General features: G+C 43.9%; 1 protein-coding gene across 2 annotated transcripts; it reads right to left on the bottom strand.

Annotated features, from left to right (window-relative positions):
* Nucleotides 1-266: 266 nt before the first annotated feature.
* Nucleotides 267-5,520, bottom strand: LOC123444419 (protein TIC 22-like, chloroplastic). 2 transcript variants are annotated; one of them, XM_045121121.1, is made up of 7 exons: nucleotides 4,994-5,508; nucleotides 4,232-4,306; nucleotides 2,942-3,001; nucleotides 1,145-1,204; nucleotides 991-1,071; nucleotides 879-914; nucleotides 267-473 (listed from the first exon to the last, which is right to left on the bottom strand). In XM_045121121.1, the coding sequence occupies exons 1-7, from the start codon at nucleotides 5,459-5,461 to the stop codon at nucleotides 381-383; spliced, it is 873 nt and encodes a 290-aa protein (XP_044977056.1). In that variant the 5' UTR covers nucleotides 5,462-5,508; the 3' UTR covers nucleotides 267-380. The 2 variants fall into 2 exon arrangements, with proteins under 2 accessions (XP_044977056.1, XP_044977057.1); XM_045121122.1 differs by lacking the exons at nucleotides 267-473; nucleotides 879-914 and adding an exon at nucleotides 2,016-2,145 and having other exon boundaries at nucleotides 4,994-5,520.
* Between the last annotated feature and the right edge of the window lie 10,721 nt (nucleotides 5,521-16,241).

Below are 16,241 nucleotides of genomic sequence, written 5' to 3'. Positions count from 1 at the left end.
AAACAAGGTATGGCAGTCGATTTACTGCTGATGAGGTTTGTTCACCTTCTGGTCCACTTTGCAGAACGTATTGCTAACGCAGGGAACGACAACCTTAAAAACGAGTCACACATCAGGTCATGTGTCAAGGGCATGAACATATATACTACTCCCTCCATTCCTAAATATAAGACCTTTTAGAGATTTCACAATGAACTACGCACGGATGTATATAGACATATTTTAAAGTGTAGATTCATTCATTTTGCTTCGTATGTAGTCCATAGTAAAGTCTCTAAAAGGTCTTATATTTAGGAACGGAGGGAGTATCAATCTATCATATCCATGTTTAACTATTTTCGAGACAATGCCAACTGGCCACCCTCAATGTACAGAAAGATCTACTTGTTGAGGGGTGATGGCTCTGAGCCAATAGCGATGTCGAAACCTGGAGGAACAAAAACGGCATCATCCCATTTCGAGGAGGAGCTATCCTGCAAGCATATACCATGATTTCGTAAGGTAATAATATGACATCTAAGGGAACTGAATGAATCAAGATTGGATGACGTCCATGCAAAGATGTTCATAATGAAGCAGGTAACAACTTCCATATGCAAGATTCTGGAGTACTGAGATAAGGAAATTGTCCACTGATATCAGAAAACTAGTCTAGCAATGTGATCACATATAATTATGAATTTTTTTCATGTTAATTTGGTGACTATAGCATGGTCAATTGCATCCATGCACCACAACAGGTGTGCATATGATGTTGTCTTCTAGTCTAAGACTACGCTCTAAACCTCTAACTACAGTATTTGACATGCCCCTTCCATCTAAACAAGGATATGGTTAACTCAACAATATGCTGAAACAACGTTACGGTATTTGTGTACCTTCATTGAGGTGATGATATCCTCCAAAGAAGAAACCTACAAAAGAGAGTGAGTCAACAAATGTGAAGTCAAAATTCGTCATTCATAATAAACAAACAAATAAATGTGGCACCTGTGTGTCACCAATCCTAACAGCAGGGATTGGCTTTTGCTGGTCACTAGATGCTCGGTGCAGTGACTTGTCTAAGTCCTCCTAGACATGTATAAAAGTTTAAAGTAAGAAACTATGATAATCAGGTGATGAAGGGGAATATGATAATCCTGACCTTTCTGAAGAAAACTGGACGATATCTCTTGTTATCATTCCTCAGAACAAGGCTCCTTGACTGAAAAGCAGGTCGGCGAGTAGGTCAATTGTCTTAAAGACGGAATTCTTACAAGAAAGAAGTTAAGAAGCAAGATAATATTGAGCATTAACTAGCTTCTTTACCGAGAGATGCTACAAAATGTAGTGGTTAATTGCTCAGTTTAAATAGGACGACAGCTACAAGGTGACTGATAGTCAAGATGGTGGTGACATGGAGCCTATTTGGATTGAGGCCTGACAGGCAGCTGCTCAGCCAGGCAACGATCTCCACCTCAGGCCTCCAAAATCCAACACCTGAGAATGCTGCCTACTCAGGAACTTTCTCTCGAAGTGAACCAAACAGGCCAATGGTGTAACATCCCGGCTTAATAGGAATGATAGAGCACCTTCTTTTCGGGAGCCCATCAGAAAGGAACCTCAAAGTTAAGCGTGCTTGGCTTGGAGCAATTTGAGGATGGGTGACCGACTGAGAAGTTGATCCCGGGTGCGACAAGTGAAGACAAAGTGCGCAAGAAAGACTTGTGTTTGTCTGTGGAGCCAGTCTAGATCCCAGGCGCAACAACCAGGAACTGGTGGGCGAAGCGGTGGGTTTGGTCGGGGCGTTACACATGATGGCACATAAATGTGTTGATGATGGTAGGGAACAGTGGAGTATGATGGAGCACGGGGCACAAAGGGGGTGTTCATAATGGCAAAGGCAGTTTCTTACACAAAGGTAAAGGCAGTTCTTTACACGAGGGGGGAGAAGGTGGCAAGTGTCATCAACACTGTTGACATACGGTGCCGGAAGAAATCAGTTTGCGGGAATTCATAAAGGGTAAGAAGATCACCTGATCCTCCCTGACCCTGTGGAGTGGCTGCCAACCAGGCACCGTTGAGCCACTTGGATGCAGGAAACACCTCGATCAGGCCAAGGGACACCCTTACCCAACCATGCCCATCACAATACAATCTTAACCCCTAACAAAATGTAAAGATATCTTAACCCCTAATAAAATTTTAGGAACTACCTCATTTCAAAATAGTGGCCCAATACTCAATTTTGGGGGGATATGTATCTTGGAATAATTGTCCATTGACGAATCAAAGGTATAGCAATTGACTTATTGCTATTTATGCACCCTCAAGGCCTCAACCCTACTAGTATTAGTTAGTTCAAAACTTAAAATTCATCCTATATTAGGGATACATATGGCCCCAACACCATTAACCATTACATGTTCTGTTTGCCCAGGACAGGGTTTGACTTGGTACGATATCCAAATTAAACTTAAGCATTACTTTTTTTTTTACAAAATACTCCCTCCGTTCCTTAATATAAGACCTTTTAGAGATTTTCAATATAGACTAGATACGAAGCAAAATGAGTGAATCTACATCCTAAAATATGACTACATACATCCGTATGTAGTTCATAGTGGAATCTCTAAAAGGTCTTATATTTAGGAACGGAGGGAGTAGTTAATAGCCACAAAATTATGATCACATACATGCAGCCTGCACAAAATATGAATCTAATAATACCAGGTTTAAGTCACTAATGACTAAACCCAAATATTGTTGGCTGCTTTTTGGTATAACAAAACACTAATATCAAATCTCAACATGCATGTGTGCACCTAACAAGATACAAGAATCAATAAACACGGTACTTTGATTTTGTTCATCCTTGGTCTGTGGTTACTTTGATACTACTCACAAATTCTACTATGTACATGAATTCAAAACTATAATAAATAGTTGAGGATATTCAAACCTGGAAAACAGGAACTCCTGGAAACCCCTCATTCACAAATTCCCCTCCATCTTGCATCAACTGCAAGATAAAAATGCTAAACTGATAAATTATTGCATGAGGGGTTACTATCATCACAACAGAAAAGCTACAAAATACGAGGGTGAATAACAATATATCAGCCCAAATGCGATAGAAAAAATGTGCACCAGTGCATATAGTCTCCAATTAGAGATAGAAAAATAGAACAACAAAGTGGTTCAATTCCTTTAAAAAAGATATGTGAAATGAACACACCTTGACTTCACAATGGGTCCACGGTTCTCACTAACTGACAAAATGGAGTATTTTTCTAATATGGCCTCTATTCTTTTATGCTAGCTATCACATAAGTCTGGTCGCACTTGTACAAAACAAGGAGAGAAACAATGGAGGCATGAAGCAGCAGAGAGAATGAACAACATAACATGCCTTGTCACTCGCATGGTCTCACAATGTTGTCTAGAAATCTATGAAATCCCTTGTCAATTTGTTAGTCGAGAAAGTGGCTAACAACCACCCAGTAAAGCACATGCAAACAAGCCAAGGTTACGGATAAGCTGCTGGATCATGAAATCAGTACAGGTAAACATACCGTTTTCACCCAGATATTCAACTTAGCCGTGCTGCAAATGCTACGGATTTGATCTGTCGGATAATAACTAGAACAAGTAAACTATTTGAAGCCTACAAAAAATCGGTCTTTCGGTATTGATACTCAGCTGAATATAAGGACCAGGCCCCTCCCCCATTTGAACATTCAACTTTTACCAGGTATCCCAGGGAGTTATGCGGATATGTGCTCTCGATACCTTATGAAATCGATTAAGAGGGGCAAATGTGAAGTGTTAAGATGGGCAAATGTTAAGTGTTAAGATGGGTTTATATGGCATCTTGGGGCACTTAAATTCTCAAAGAAATTGTTAAATTGGAGCACTGAAGCATATCTTTTGCTATAGTCGAACTGTTGCATACAGTGAATAAATGATCAAATGAGTATATACATAAATAAAAAGTTAAAACAAGAAAACTGGTGGCAACTTACACAGCCAAGTATAAGGTACATTATGTATAATCACAACAAGATCAGGTGCCCAAACTAATACCGGTTGCAATTTTCTAAAACTCCACTAAGAATATCATCTTGGGTCAACCAACATTTTTGCATTATTACGTAAGGCAAATATATGATATGATCAGGCAACATCACTAAGAAGATCAAAATTTTCTCATAAATCACATGCACTACCATCCATTTCTAAAAAATGTTACCTTAATTGCATTAGCCACCTGAGAAGGGTCAGGAAGAAATCTAAATGCCACACCATCAGACTTCAATTGGACAACCTGAAAACGAAAACATCGTATGTAAATAAGATGCTCCAAAAATAGGTACACATGGAAGACAATGCAGAAGCAGGCGTACATAATTTCCAAAAGATAAAAAATGAATACTAATAAAAGCGCAATGGTCATTCTAGTAAATTGGTAGTATCTTATAGAATAGAAACACTTCATTCAAATTGGTAGTATCTTGCAAATCCAGGATTTCATATGAAATGCGACCTCATTCAAATACAAGTAATCAACTTGAATTAGGCCCTTAACTACTAATTATAATTAAAAACCTTTCAGAAAAACGAATCCATGAGTGCAGACCCGTTCAAGTATTTAATCATGCCACCCATAACAAGGCCCTCAAGATATACATGGCTGGTGATTTCCAGGAAATATATTCGCACTTAAGGCTTGGAGCATGGCATCAAACGATCAGGCAGCTTTAAGTTAACAAATAGAAGTGATGCTCTGACCAAATGACAGATGAATCCCCATTTTAGATATATCAAATTCGCACCCTGAAATGACTTCCATGGGACACGATCACTGTTCCAAACTTAATTGGCACGCTGGTTGATGGACATACGGGGCGATTAAAGGGCCAAAGCTATTTAGAGAACACACCATTAGAGCACCGCATTCAATTCGAGGATTCCGTCGAGCAAAACCTATGGAAACCAAATGCAAGCACCTGACCTTGTTGAGCGCAACAGGCACCACGGTGGAGCCAGCGCGCATGTCGTCGCCCATTTGCGCGAGCAGCATATTGGCGTCCTCCCTCCGGAAGCAGAGCATCCCGAGCGCTGGCGGATGCCTCGCGCTTCCGCCCACGCCGCCGCCCGCATCCCCTCCCCCGCCCCTGTGGGTTTTTGACACGAGTATGAATTCCTGGGCGGAGTTGGCGAGGGCGTACACGGGCACCCCGGCGAGCCGGTCCTCGATCTCGGCGACTGGCAGGGCCGCCGACGGAGATGGGGAGGGGATGCGAGCCCATGGCGGCGCAACGGCCCGTGGGAGGGGGAGGGAGGAGAGGAAGGAGGTGAGATGGGTCTGGATGGGGAGGAAGGGGTTTGGATTGTTGGGCTTGCTCGGGTTAGGGTTTGGGGTGGGGGTGGGGGTGGGGGTGGAGGCGGCTTTGTTGAGCCATGGGAAATCGAAAGGCATGGCGGTGGCCGGTGGGGAGATGGAGAGGAGCGATGAGGTGAGCAGCACGGACAAGACGACGAGTCCACGAGCGCAAGGGTTTTGGAAAGAATTCTCGGGTCGTCCCACTCCCACCGTCTCTCACACGTGGCAAGGTGAAATGTCTTCGCATGTCTTCTCAATATAGATCTATTTTTTCTTTTAAACTGCCATAGATAGTAACATACTGAAGTAGATGTCGTCTAAACAAAAATATACCGTATATGATATACTCGTATTAACTAATTAATAAGAAAAAAAAAGAAATTAAGTAACTTAGTAGTTTTTTTTTTGAGAAAACAGACCAGCCATAACTTTACAAATTAAGAAGGGAGCAGTTACAATCCTCTCTGAGAATATTCCTTAAAGAGGGAGGAACATCTCCTAACTTGAAGTAGTCACCATGTCTCCTGGCCAGAGCAGCAAGCTCATGTGCCAGCTTGTTGCTGATTCTGTTAATGAATGTGAAAGTTACCTCCTTGAACTCCTTTTTGATGTGCTCGACATCTGCGATTAGTGGGAAGTTGCAAGACTCGTTTGTCCCCTTAGTGTTTAGTAGCAAAACAATAGATGCACAATCCGATTCCGCATTCAGCGGACCCCAGTGTAGTATTTGCTAAGGACTGAGAGCCCGTACAATACAGCAGCCAACTCAGCTTGTTCTGGATCCGTGCATGCGTGCATTCGCTGTCCACATGCCATCGCCATCATACCTTCATGCGTTCTAACAATTATTCCTGCCGTAGTGTCACCCGTATTGGCTAGGAAAGAGGCATCTGTGTTCAGTTTCCACCAGTCTTTGTCAGGTGGTTCCCACTTGCTACTCACATCTTGCCTTTGTCCCAAGATCAGTGGAGTGCTTTGACCTGTATGTAGCGCACCACGGCCCCTGATCATCTGATCTTCCCCAGAGCGCTGCCCTTGGGGTTTCTTTCCCTCCCTTATTTCCATTCGCCTCTGGTTCACAGGATCATTCTCTTGGTGGTTAGCCCAGCGTCCACCCTCCGAGTGCTCCACGCACTCGTCGCCTCCCAAGCGTGTTTCCTCAGCGTATTTTACTAGGAAACAAACTGATTGTCCAATCAGCGCCTTTCCATCTACATGAATGCAATCATCTCGCAACCACCAAGCACGCCACATCATGAGCAATATTCTCCTTTTGGTTTCATTATCACATTTCCCTAATAGGTTTTGTAACCAGCCTACTCCAGTAAATTGAAATTGGTCTTCATCCGGCAGAGCCCAATGAACTCTTATCCTTCCCGAAGTGTCCGGGCTTTTGTGCAGCTTACGGTAGCATGGAATTCATCTTATGCCTCTCGTCCACAAATACTACAGGTTCTGTCCAACTCGAGTGTTCTTTTCCATTTATTTTCCTTTGTTTGGAGAGTTTTGGTTGCCACGCGCCACGCGAAGATCCTCACTTTTTGTGGGACTTTTGTCTTCCATATGAGATCCCAGATGCTCCTATTTTCCGCTTCATTTGTCGAACTCGATGCTAGCTCATTTCTCTGTTGTTTAATTTTAGCACCTAGTCTGTATGCACTCCGGTCAGAGAATACTCCAGACTTTTCTTCATGCCATGCAGCACAGTCCTCTGCTTCACATTGAGGTATTTTTATCTTGCAAATCTCTTCTGCATCATGGGGGTGAAACAGTTGTTGTATAAGTTCCGCATCCCACTCCTCCGTATCTCCTTTCAACAGCTGATTGACCCACCTCAGTCTTGATCATCTCTTGAAACCTGTGGGTTTGAGTCCACTCTTTCTTGGAATCCACTGATCTCTGCAAATCTGGATTTTCTTACCATTTCCCACTCTCCAAATGAGGCCCTTCTTAAGCAGCTCAAGGCCATGTTCAATGCCCCTCCACCCCTGGGAAGCATCTGAGGCAAAACAGTATCAAGGAGGTCCCCTTTCGGGTAATATTTTGATTTTAGGACTCTTGCACATAGACTGTCAGGGTATTTCAGTAAACGCCAACACTGCCTTGTGAGGAGGGCTTGGTTAAAGATTTTCATATCTCGGAAACCGATGCCTCCCGCTCTCTTGGGCTTAACCATACGTTCCCAAGACATCCAATGAACTTTCCGTATACCTTCTTCCTCGCCCCACCAGAACTCTCTAATTAGGCGTTCATACTTTTCGCAAAAACCCAGTGAGAATTTGAATACTCCCATGGCGAAAGCGGGCAATGCTTGAACTATGGATTTGACATGAACCTCCTTGGCACCAAAAGACATATGACGGCCAGTCCAATCATTGCATTTTTTAAGAATCTATCCATTATAGGTTGAAAACTTGCATCCTTCATTCTACCCTCCGGAGTTGGGAGCCCCAGATATTTACTTTCAAAAGTCGAAGACTCACAAGCAAGGATATCTTTAATTTCCTCCTGTACATCCATGGGACACCACTCACTAAATAATATCGAGCATTTGCTACTGCTTAGTAGTTGTCCAGTACACCTTTGGAACATTTGAAGAGCCCTCTTCACCGACCTCACTTGTTCGCAAGAAGCCTTGAAAAACACCAAACTGTCATCTCGAATAGGACGTTTGAGATACCAGGACTGTTTCGAGCTACTTTGATCGAAGATATGCTTCCACTATGTACTTCCCTGTTGAAAATTGTAGCTAGTCCATCAGCAACAAGGAGGAACAGGTATGGACTAAGGGGGTCCCCTTGTCCGAGGCCTCTGGTCGGTAGGAATTGTTCCAATAATTCTCCGTTCAACATTACCGAGAACCGAACAGACGTTACACACTCCATGATCCAGCTAATCCACCTAGCATGAAACCCCATTTTCTGCATAGCTTCTTCAAGGAAAACCCACTCCACCCTATCATATGCTTTCGCAAGGTCCAATTTGTAAGCACAATGCGTGTCCCGAGGATTCTTACTATGTTGGATCTTATGAAAGCACTCAAATGCTATGATGGCATTATCTGTGATGATCCTACCGGGTATGAAAGCACTTTAGTTTCTAAAATCAGCTCACCAAGCAGGGGTCTCAACCTGTTAACCAAACACTTGGAGATCACCTTATAGATTATGTTGCAAAGGATTATTGGGTGGAAATCCTTCACACTCTTGGGGTTCTTTCCTTTCGGAATAAGTAAAATGGACGTGTCATTTATACCCTCACGCAAGTTTCCGTTCTCAAAAAAGCCTTGGATTGCCTCAATCACATCCTTCTTCATTATATCCCAGTTCCGCTGAAAGAAGCGGGCTGGAAAACCGTCCGGACCCGGGGCTTTCAGAGGGCCTATCTGGAAAAGAGCATCGCTTATCTCCTTCTCTGAGAATTCCTTAATCAGGCTCGCATTCATCCCCTCATCGACCTTACTAGGCAGGAGATCAATGAGATCATGTGGGTTCACTCCATTCTCTTTTGTATACAGCTCCTTAAAAAACTCTGTGGCCAAATTTCTCAAGTCCTGCTTTTCCTCCTGTTGGAATTATGCCCTAGAGGCAATAATAAATATAGTTATTATTATAATTCTTGTATCAAGATAATAGTTTATTATCCATGCTATAATTGTATTGAATGAAGACTTATATACATATGTGGATACATAGACAAAACACTGTCCCTAGCAAGCCTCTAGTTGGCTAGCCAGTTGATCAAAGATAGTCAGGGTCTTCTGACTATGTACAAGGTGTTGTTGCTTGATAACTGGATCACGTCATTAGGAGAATCACGTGATGGACTAGACCCAAACTAATAGACGTAGCATGTTGATCGTGTCATTTTGTTGCTATTGTTTTTTGCGTGTCAAGTATTTGTTCCTATGACCATGAGATCATATAATTCACTGACACCGGAGGAATGCTTTGTGTGTATCAAACGCTGCAATGTAACTGGGTGACTATAAAGATGCTCTACAGGTATCTCCGAAGGTGTTCGTTGAGTTAGTATGGATCGAGACTGGGATTTGTCACTCCGTGTGACGGAGAGGTATCTTAGGGCCCACTCGGTAATACAACATCACACACAAGCCTTGCAAGCAATGTAACTTAGTGTAAGTTGCGGGATCTTGTATTACGGAACGAGTAAAGAGACTTGCCGGTAAATGAGATTGAAATAGGTATGCGGATACTGACGATCGAATCTCGGGCAAGTAACATACCGAAGGACAAAGGGAATGACATACGGGATTATATGAATCCCTGGCACTGAGGTTCAAACGATAAGATCTTCGTAGAATATGTGGGATCCAATATGGGCATCCAGGTCCCGCTATTGGATATTGACCGAGGAGTCACTTGGGTCATGTCTACATAGTTCTCGAACCCGCAGGGTCTGCACACTTAAGGTTCGACGTTGTTTTATGCGTATTTGAGTTATATGGTTGGTTACCGAATGTTGTTCGGAGTCTCGGATGAGATCACGGACGTCACGAGGGTTTCCGGAATGGTCCGGAAACGAAGATTGATATATAGGATGGCCTCATTTGATTACCGGAAGGTTTTCGGAGTTACCGGGAATGTACCGGGAATGACGAATGGGTTCCGAGTGTTCACCGGGGGGGGGCAGCCCACCCCGGGGAAGCCCATAGGCCTTGGGGGTGGCGCACCAGCCCTTGGTGGGCTGGTGGTACAGCCCAAGAAGGCCCTATGCGCCATAGATAGAAAATCAAAGAGAAAGGAAAAAAAAGGTGGGAAGGGAGAGAAGGACTCCACCTCCCAATCCTAGTTGGACTAGGATTGGAGGAGGACTCCTCCTCCCCTTGGTGCGCAGCCCTTGGGGCTCCTTGAGCCTCTAGACAAGCCTCCCCTCCCTCCTCCTATATATGTGGAGCTATTAGGGCTGATTTGAGACAAATTTTTCAAGGCAGCCGGACCACATACCTCCACGGTTTTACCTCTAGATCGTGTTTCTGCGGAGCTCGAGCGGAGCCCTGCTGAGATTAGATCACCACCAACCTCCGGAGCACCGTCACACTGCCGGAGAACTCATCTACCTCTCCGTCTCTCTTGCTGGATCAAGAAGGCCGAGATCATCGTCGAGCTGTACGTGTGCTGAACGCGGAGGTGCCGTCCGTTCGGCACTAGATCGTGGGACGGATCGCGGGACGGTTCGTGGGACGGTTCGCGGGGCGGATCGAGGGACGTGAGGACGTTCCACTACATCAACCGCGTTCACTAACGCTTCTGCTGTGCGGTCTACAAGGGTACGTAGATCGGAAATCCCCTCTCGTAGATGGACATCACCATGATAGGTCTTCGTGCGCGTAGGAAATTTTTTGTTTCCCATGCGACGTTCCCCATCAGTGGCATCATGAGCTAGGTTCATGCGTAGATGTAATCTCGAGTAGAACACAAAAGTTTTTGTAGGCGGTGATGTGCGTCTTGCTGCCCTCCTTAGTCTTTTATTGATTCCGCGGTATTGTTGGATTGAAGCGGCTTGGACCGACATTACTCGTACGCTTACGAGAGACTGGTTTCATCGCTACGAGTAACTCCGTTGCTCAAAGATGACTGGAAAGTGTCGGTTTCTCCAACTTTAGTTGAATCAGATTTGACCGAGGAGGTCCTTGGATAAGGTTAAATAGCAATTCATATATCTCCGTTGTGGTGTTTGCGTAAGTAAGATGCGATCCTACTAGATACCCATGGTCACCACGTAAAACATGCAACAACAAATTAGAGGACGTCTAACTTGTTTTTGCAGGGTATGCTTGTGATGTGATATGGCCAACGATGTGATGTGATATATTGGATGTATGAGATGATCATGTTGTAATAGATAATATCGACTTGCACGTCGATGGTACGGCAACCGACAGGAGCCATAGGGTTGTCTTCAAACTAACGTTTGTGCTTGCAGATGCATTTACTATTTTGCTAGGATGTAGCTTTAGTAGTAATAGCATGAGTAGCTCTACAACCCCGATGGCGACACGTTGATGGAGATCATGGTGTGGCGCCGGTGACAAGAAGATCGTGTCGGTGCTTTGGTGATGGAGATCAAGGAGCACGTGATGATGGCCATATCATGTCACTTATGAATTGCATGTGATGTTAATCCTTTTATGCACCTTATTTTGCTTAGAACGACGGTAGCATTATGAGGTGATCTCTCACTAAAATTTCAAGACGAAATTGTGTTCTCCCCGGCTGTGCACCGTTGCTACAGTTCGTCGTTTCGAGACACCACGTGATGATCGGGTGTGATAGACTCAACGTTCACATACAACGGGTGGAAAATAGTTGCACACGCGGAACACTCGGGTTAAGCTTGACGAGCCTAGCATGTGCAGACATGGCCTCGGAACACATGAGACCGAAAGATCGATCATGAATCATATAGTTGATATGATTAGCATAGGGATGCTTACCACTGAAACTATACTCAACTCACGTGATGATCGGACTTGAGCTAGTGTAAGTGGGTCATGAACCACTCAAATGACTAGAGAGATGTACTTTTTGAGTGGGAGTTTAGCGAGTAAGTTGATTAAGTTAAACTCTAATTATCTTGAACATAGTCTAAGTCCACTTTGAATATATTTGTGTTGTAGATCATGGCTCACGCAACAGTCACCCTGAATTTTAATACGTTCCTAGAGAAAGCTAAGTTGAAAGATGATGGAAGCAACTTTGTAGACTGGGCTCGTAATCTTAAGTTGATCCTACAAGCTGGGAAGAAGGATTATGTCCTTAATGCTGCGCTAGAAGATGAACCACCCGCTACAGCTGACCAAGATGTTAAGAACGCTTGGTTAACACGTAAGGATAACTACTCAGTAGTTCAATGTGCAGTCTTGTATGGCTTAGAGCCGGGACTTCAACGTCGCTTTGAGCGTCATGGAGCATATGATATGTTCCAGGAGTTGAAGTTTATCTTTTAGAAGAACGCCCGGATCGAGAGGTATGAGACCTCCGATAAATTCTATGCTTGCAAGATGGGGGAGAATTCGTCTGTCAGTGAACATGTGCTCAAAATGTCTGGGTACTCAAACCGTCTAGCTGAGCTGGGGATTGAACTCCCGCAAGAGGCTATCACTGACAGAATTCTTCAATCACTGCTGCCAAGCTATAAGGGCTTTGTGTTGAACTACAACATGCAAGGGATGAACAAGTCACCCGGCGAGTTGTTTGCGATGCTGAAAGTCGCAGAGTCTGAACTCCGTAAAGAGCATCAAGTGTTGATGGTGAATAAGACCACTAGTTTCAAGAGAAACGACAAAGGGAAGAAGGGTAATTCAAAGAAGAGCGGCAAGCATGTTGCCAATCCGACGAAAAAACCCAAAGCTGGACCTAAGCCTGAAACAAAGTGCTACTATTGCAAGGGTATGGGTCACTGGAAGCGCAACTGCCCCAAGTATCTGGCTGATAAGAAGGCGGCCAAAGAAAAATCAGGTATATTTGATATACATGTTATTGATGTGTACTTAACCGGCTCTCGTAGTAGTGCCTGGGTATTCGATACCGGTTCTGTTGCTCATATTTGCAACTCGAAGCAGGAACTACGGAATAGGCGAAGGCTGGCGAAAGATGAAGTGACGATGCGCGTAGGAAATGGTTCCAAGGTTGATGCAATCGCTGTCGGCACAGTTTCACTTCAGTTACCATCACGATTAGTTATGAACTTGAATAATTGTTATTTAGTGCCTGCGTTGAGCATGAACATTATATCTGGATCTTGTTTATTGCGAGACAATTACTCTTTTAAGTCAGAGAATAATGGTTGTTCTATTTCTATGAGTAACATCTTTTATGGTCATGCACCCAATGTGACAGGATTGTTCATATTGAATCTTGATAGCGATAATACACATATACATAACATTGAGACCAAAAGAGTTAGAGTTAACAATGATAGCACCATGTTTTTGTGGCACTGCCGCTTATGTCATATTGGTGTAAAGCGCATGAAGAAACTCCATACCGATGGACTTTTGGAGTCACTTGACTTTGATTCACTTGACACGTGCGAACCATGCCTCATGGGCAAGATGACTAAAACTCCGTTCTCCGGAACAATGGAGCGTGCCAGTGACTTGTTGGAAATCATACATACCGATGTGTGCGGTCCGATGAGCGTGGAGGCACGCGGCGGATATCATTATTTTCTCACCTTCACTGACGATTTGAGTAGATATGGTTATGTCTACTTAATGAAGCACAAGTCTGAAACATTTGAAAAGTTCAAGCAATTTCAGAGTGAAGTTGAAAATCATCGTAACAAGAAGATCAAGTTCCTACGGTTTGATCGTGGGGGTGAATATCTGAGTTTCGAGTTTGGTGCTCACTTAAGACAATGTGGAATTGTTTCACAGTTGACACCGCCCGGAACACCACAGCGTAATGGTGTGTCCGAATGTCGTAATCGTACTTTATTAGAGATGGTGCGATCTATGATGTCTCTTACCGATTTGCCGTTATCGTTTTGGGGTTATGCATTAGACACAACTGCATTCACTTTAAATAGGGCACCATCAAAATCCGTTGGGACGACACCATATGAACTGTGGTATGGCAAAAGGCCAAAGTTGTCATTTCTTAAAGTTTGGGGATGTGATGCTTATGTCAAAAAGCTTCAGCCTGAAAAGCTGGAACCCAAAGCGGAAAAGTGCATCTTCATAGGTTACCCAAAAGAGACAGTTGGGTACACCTTCTATCTCAAATCCCAGGGCAAAGTGTTTGTTGCTAAAAACGGAGCTTTTCTCGAGAAGGAGTTTCTCTCGAGAGAATTGAGTGGGAGGAAGATAGAACTTTATGAGGTTGTCGAACCTCTCATCCCTCTGGATGGTGGCGCAGGGCAAGGGGAAACCCCTGTCGTTGCGACGCCGGTTGAGGAGGAAGTTAATGATGATGATCATGAAACTCCGGTTCAAGTTCCTATCGAACCATGCAGGTCGACGAGACCACGTGCTGCTCTAGAGTGGTACTGTAATCCCGTTTTGTCTATCATGTTGTTAGACAACAATGAACCTGCAAATTATGAAGAAGCAATGGTGGGCCCAGATTCCAACAAATGGCTGGGGGCCATGAAGTCCGAGATAGGATCCATGTATGAAAACAAAGCGTGGACTTTGGAAGTACTACATGAGAGCCGCAAGGCTATTCAGAACAAATGGATCTTTAAAAAGAAGACGGACGCTGACGGCAATGTGACCGTTTATAAAGCTCGACTTGTGGCAAAGGGTTTTTCACAAGTTCAAGGAGTTGACTACGATGAGACATTCTCACCCGTAGCGATGCTTAAGTCCATCAGAATCATGTTAGCAATAGCTGCATTTTTCGATTATGAAATCTGGCAGATGGATGTCAAAACGGCGTTCCTTAACGGTTTCCTTAAGGAAGAGTTGTATATGATGCAACCCGAAGGTTTTGTCGATCCTAAAAATGCTAACAAGGTATGCAAGCTCTAGCGATCCATTTATGGATTGATGCAAGCATCTCGGAGTTGGAATAAACGCTTTGATGAGGTGATCAAAGCATTTGGGTTTATACAAATGGTTGGAGAATCTTGTATTTACAAGAAAGTGAGTGGGAGCTCTGTGGCGTTTCTAATATTATATGTGGATGACATATTGCTGATTGGAAACAACGTAGAGTTTTTGGAGAGCATAAAGGATTACTTGAATAAAAGTTTCTCTATGAAGGACCTAGGAGAAGATGTTTACATTCTAGGCATTAAGATCTACAGGGATAGATCGAAACGCGTGATAGGACTTTCACAAAGCACATACCTTGATAAAGTTTTAAAGAGGTTCAGAATGGAACAGTCCAAGAAAGGGTTCTTGCCAGTTTTACAAGGTATGAGATTGAGTAAGACTCAGTTCCCAGCAACTGATAAAGATCGAGAGCATATGAGCACCGTCCCCTATGCTTCAGCCATAGGATCTATCATGTATGCAATGCTGTGCACTAGACCGGACGTTAGCCTGACCATAAGTATGGCAGGCAGGTTCGAGAGTAATCCAGGAGTGGATCACTAGACGGCGGTCAAGAATATCCTGAAGTACCTGAAAAGGACTAAGGAGATGTTTCTCGTGTATGGAGGTGACGAAGAGCTCGTCGTAAAGGGTTACGTCGATGCAAGCTTTGACACAGATCCGGACGACTCTAAGTCGCAGACCGGATACGTATTTATTCTTAATGGGGGTGCGGTAAGCTGGTGCAGTTCCAAGCAAAGCGTCGTAGCTGATTCTCCATGTGAAGCGGAGTACATGGCTGCCTCGGAGGCGGCTAAGGAGGGTGTCTGGATGAAGCAGTTCATGACGGATCTTGGAGTGGTGCCAAGCGCACTGAATCCAATAACCTTGTTCTGTGACAACACGGGTGCCATTGCCTTAGCGAAGGAACCACGGTTTCACAAGAAGACCAGACACATCAAACGACGCTTCAACCTCATCCGCAACTACGTCGAAGGGGAGGACGTAAATATATGCAAAGTGCACACGGATCTGAATGTAGCAGACCCGCCGACTAAACCTCTTCCACGGGCAAAGCATGATCAACACCAAAACTGTATGTGTGTTAGATTTATTACAATGTAATTCGCATGGTGATGTGAGGGCTAGATTATTGACTCTAGTGCAAGTGGGAGACTGTTGGAATTATGCCCTAGAGGCAATAATAAATATAGTTATTATTATAATTCCTGTATCAAGATAATCGTTTATTATCCATGCTATAATTGTATTGAATGAAGACTTATATACATGTGTGGATACATCGACAAAACATTGTCCCTAGCAAGCCTCTAGTTGGCTAGCCAGTTGATCAAAGATAGTCAGGGTCTTCTG

This window comes from Hordeum vulgare, chromosome 3H (assembly GCF_904849725.1).
Source record: "Hordeum vulgare subsp. vulgare chromosome 3H, MorexV3_pseudomolecules_assembly, whole genome shotgun sequence".
Taxonomy (NCBI): domain Eukaryota; kingdom Viridiplantae; phylum Streptophyta; class Magnoliopsida; order Poales; family Poaceae; genus Hordeum; species Hordeum vulgare.
The sequence above is the reverse complement of the archived record's forward strand: the minus strand, read 5'-3'. Positions and strand labels throughout refer to the sequence as shown.

Bases quoted from the DNA above. Each gene is read 5' to 3' on its own strand.
- LOC123444419 (XM_045121121.1), bottom strand. From the start codon at position 5,461: ATGCCTTTCGATTTCCCATGGCTCAACAAAGCCGCCTCCACCCCCACC. The intron at 4,307-4,993 runs GTCAGGTGCTTG...TTTCGTTTTCAG, and splicing joins TGCCTGTTGCGCTCAACAAG to GTTGTCCAATTGAAGTCTGA. The intron at 3,002-4,231 runs GTAACATTTTTT...TTTATCTTGCAG, and splicing joins AGGTGGCTAATGCAATTAAG to TTGATGCAAGATGGAGGGGA.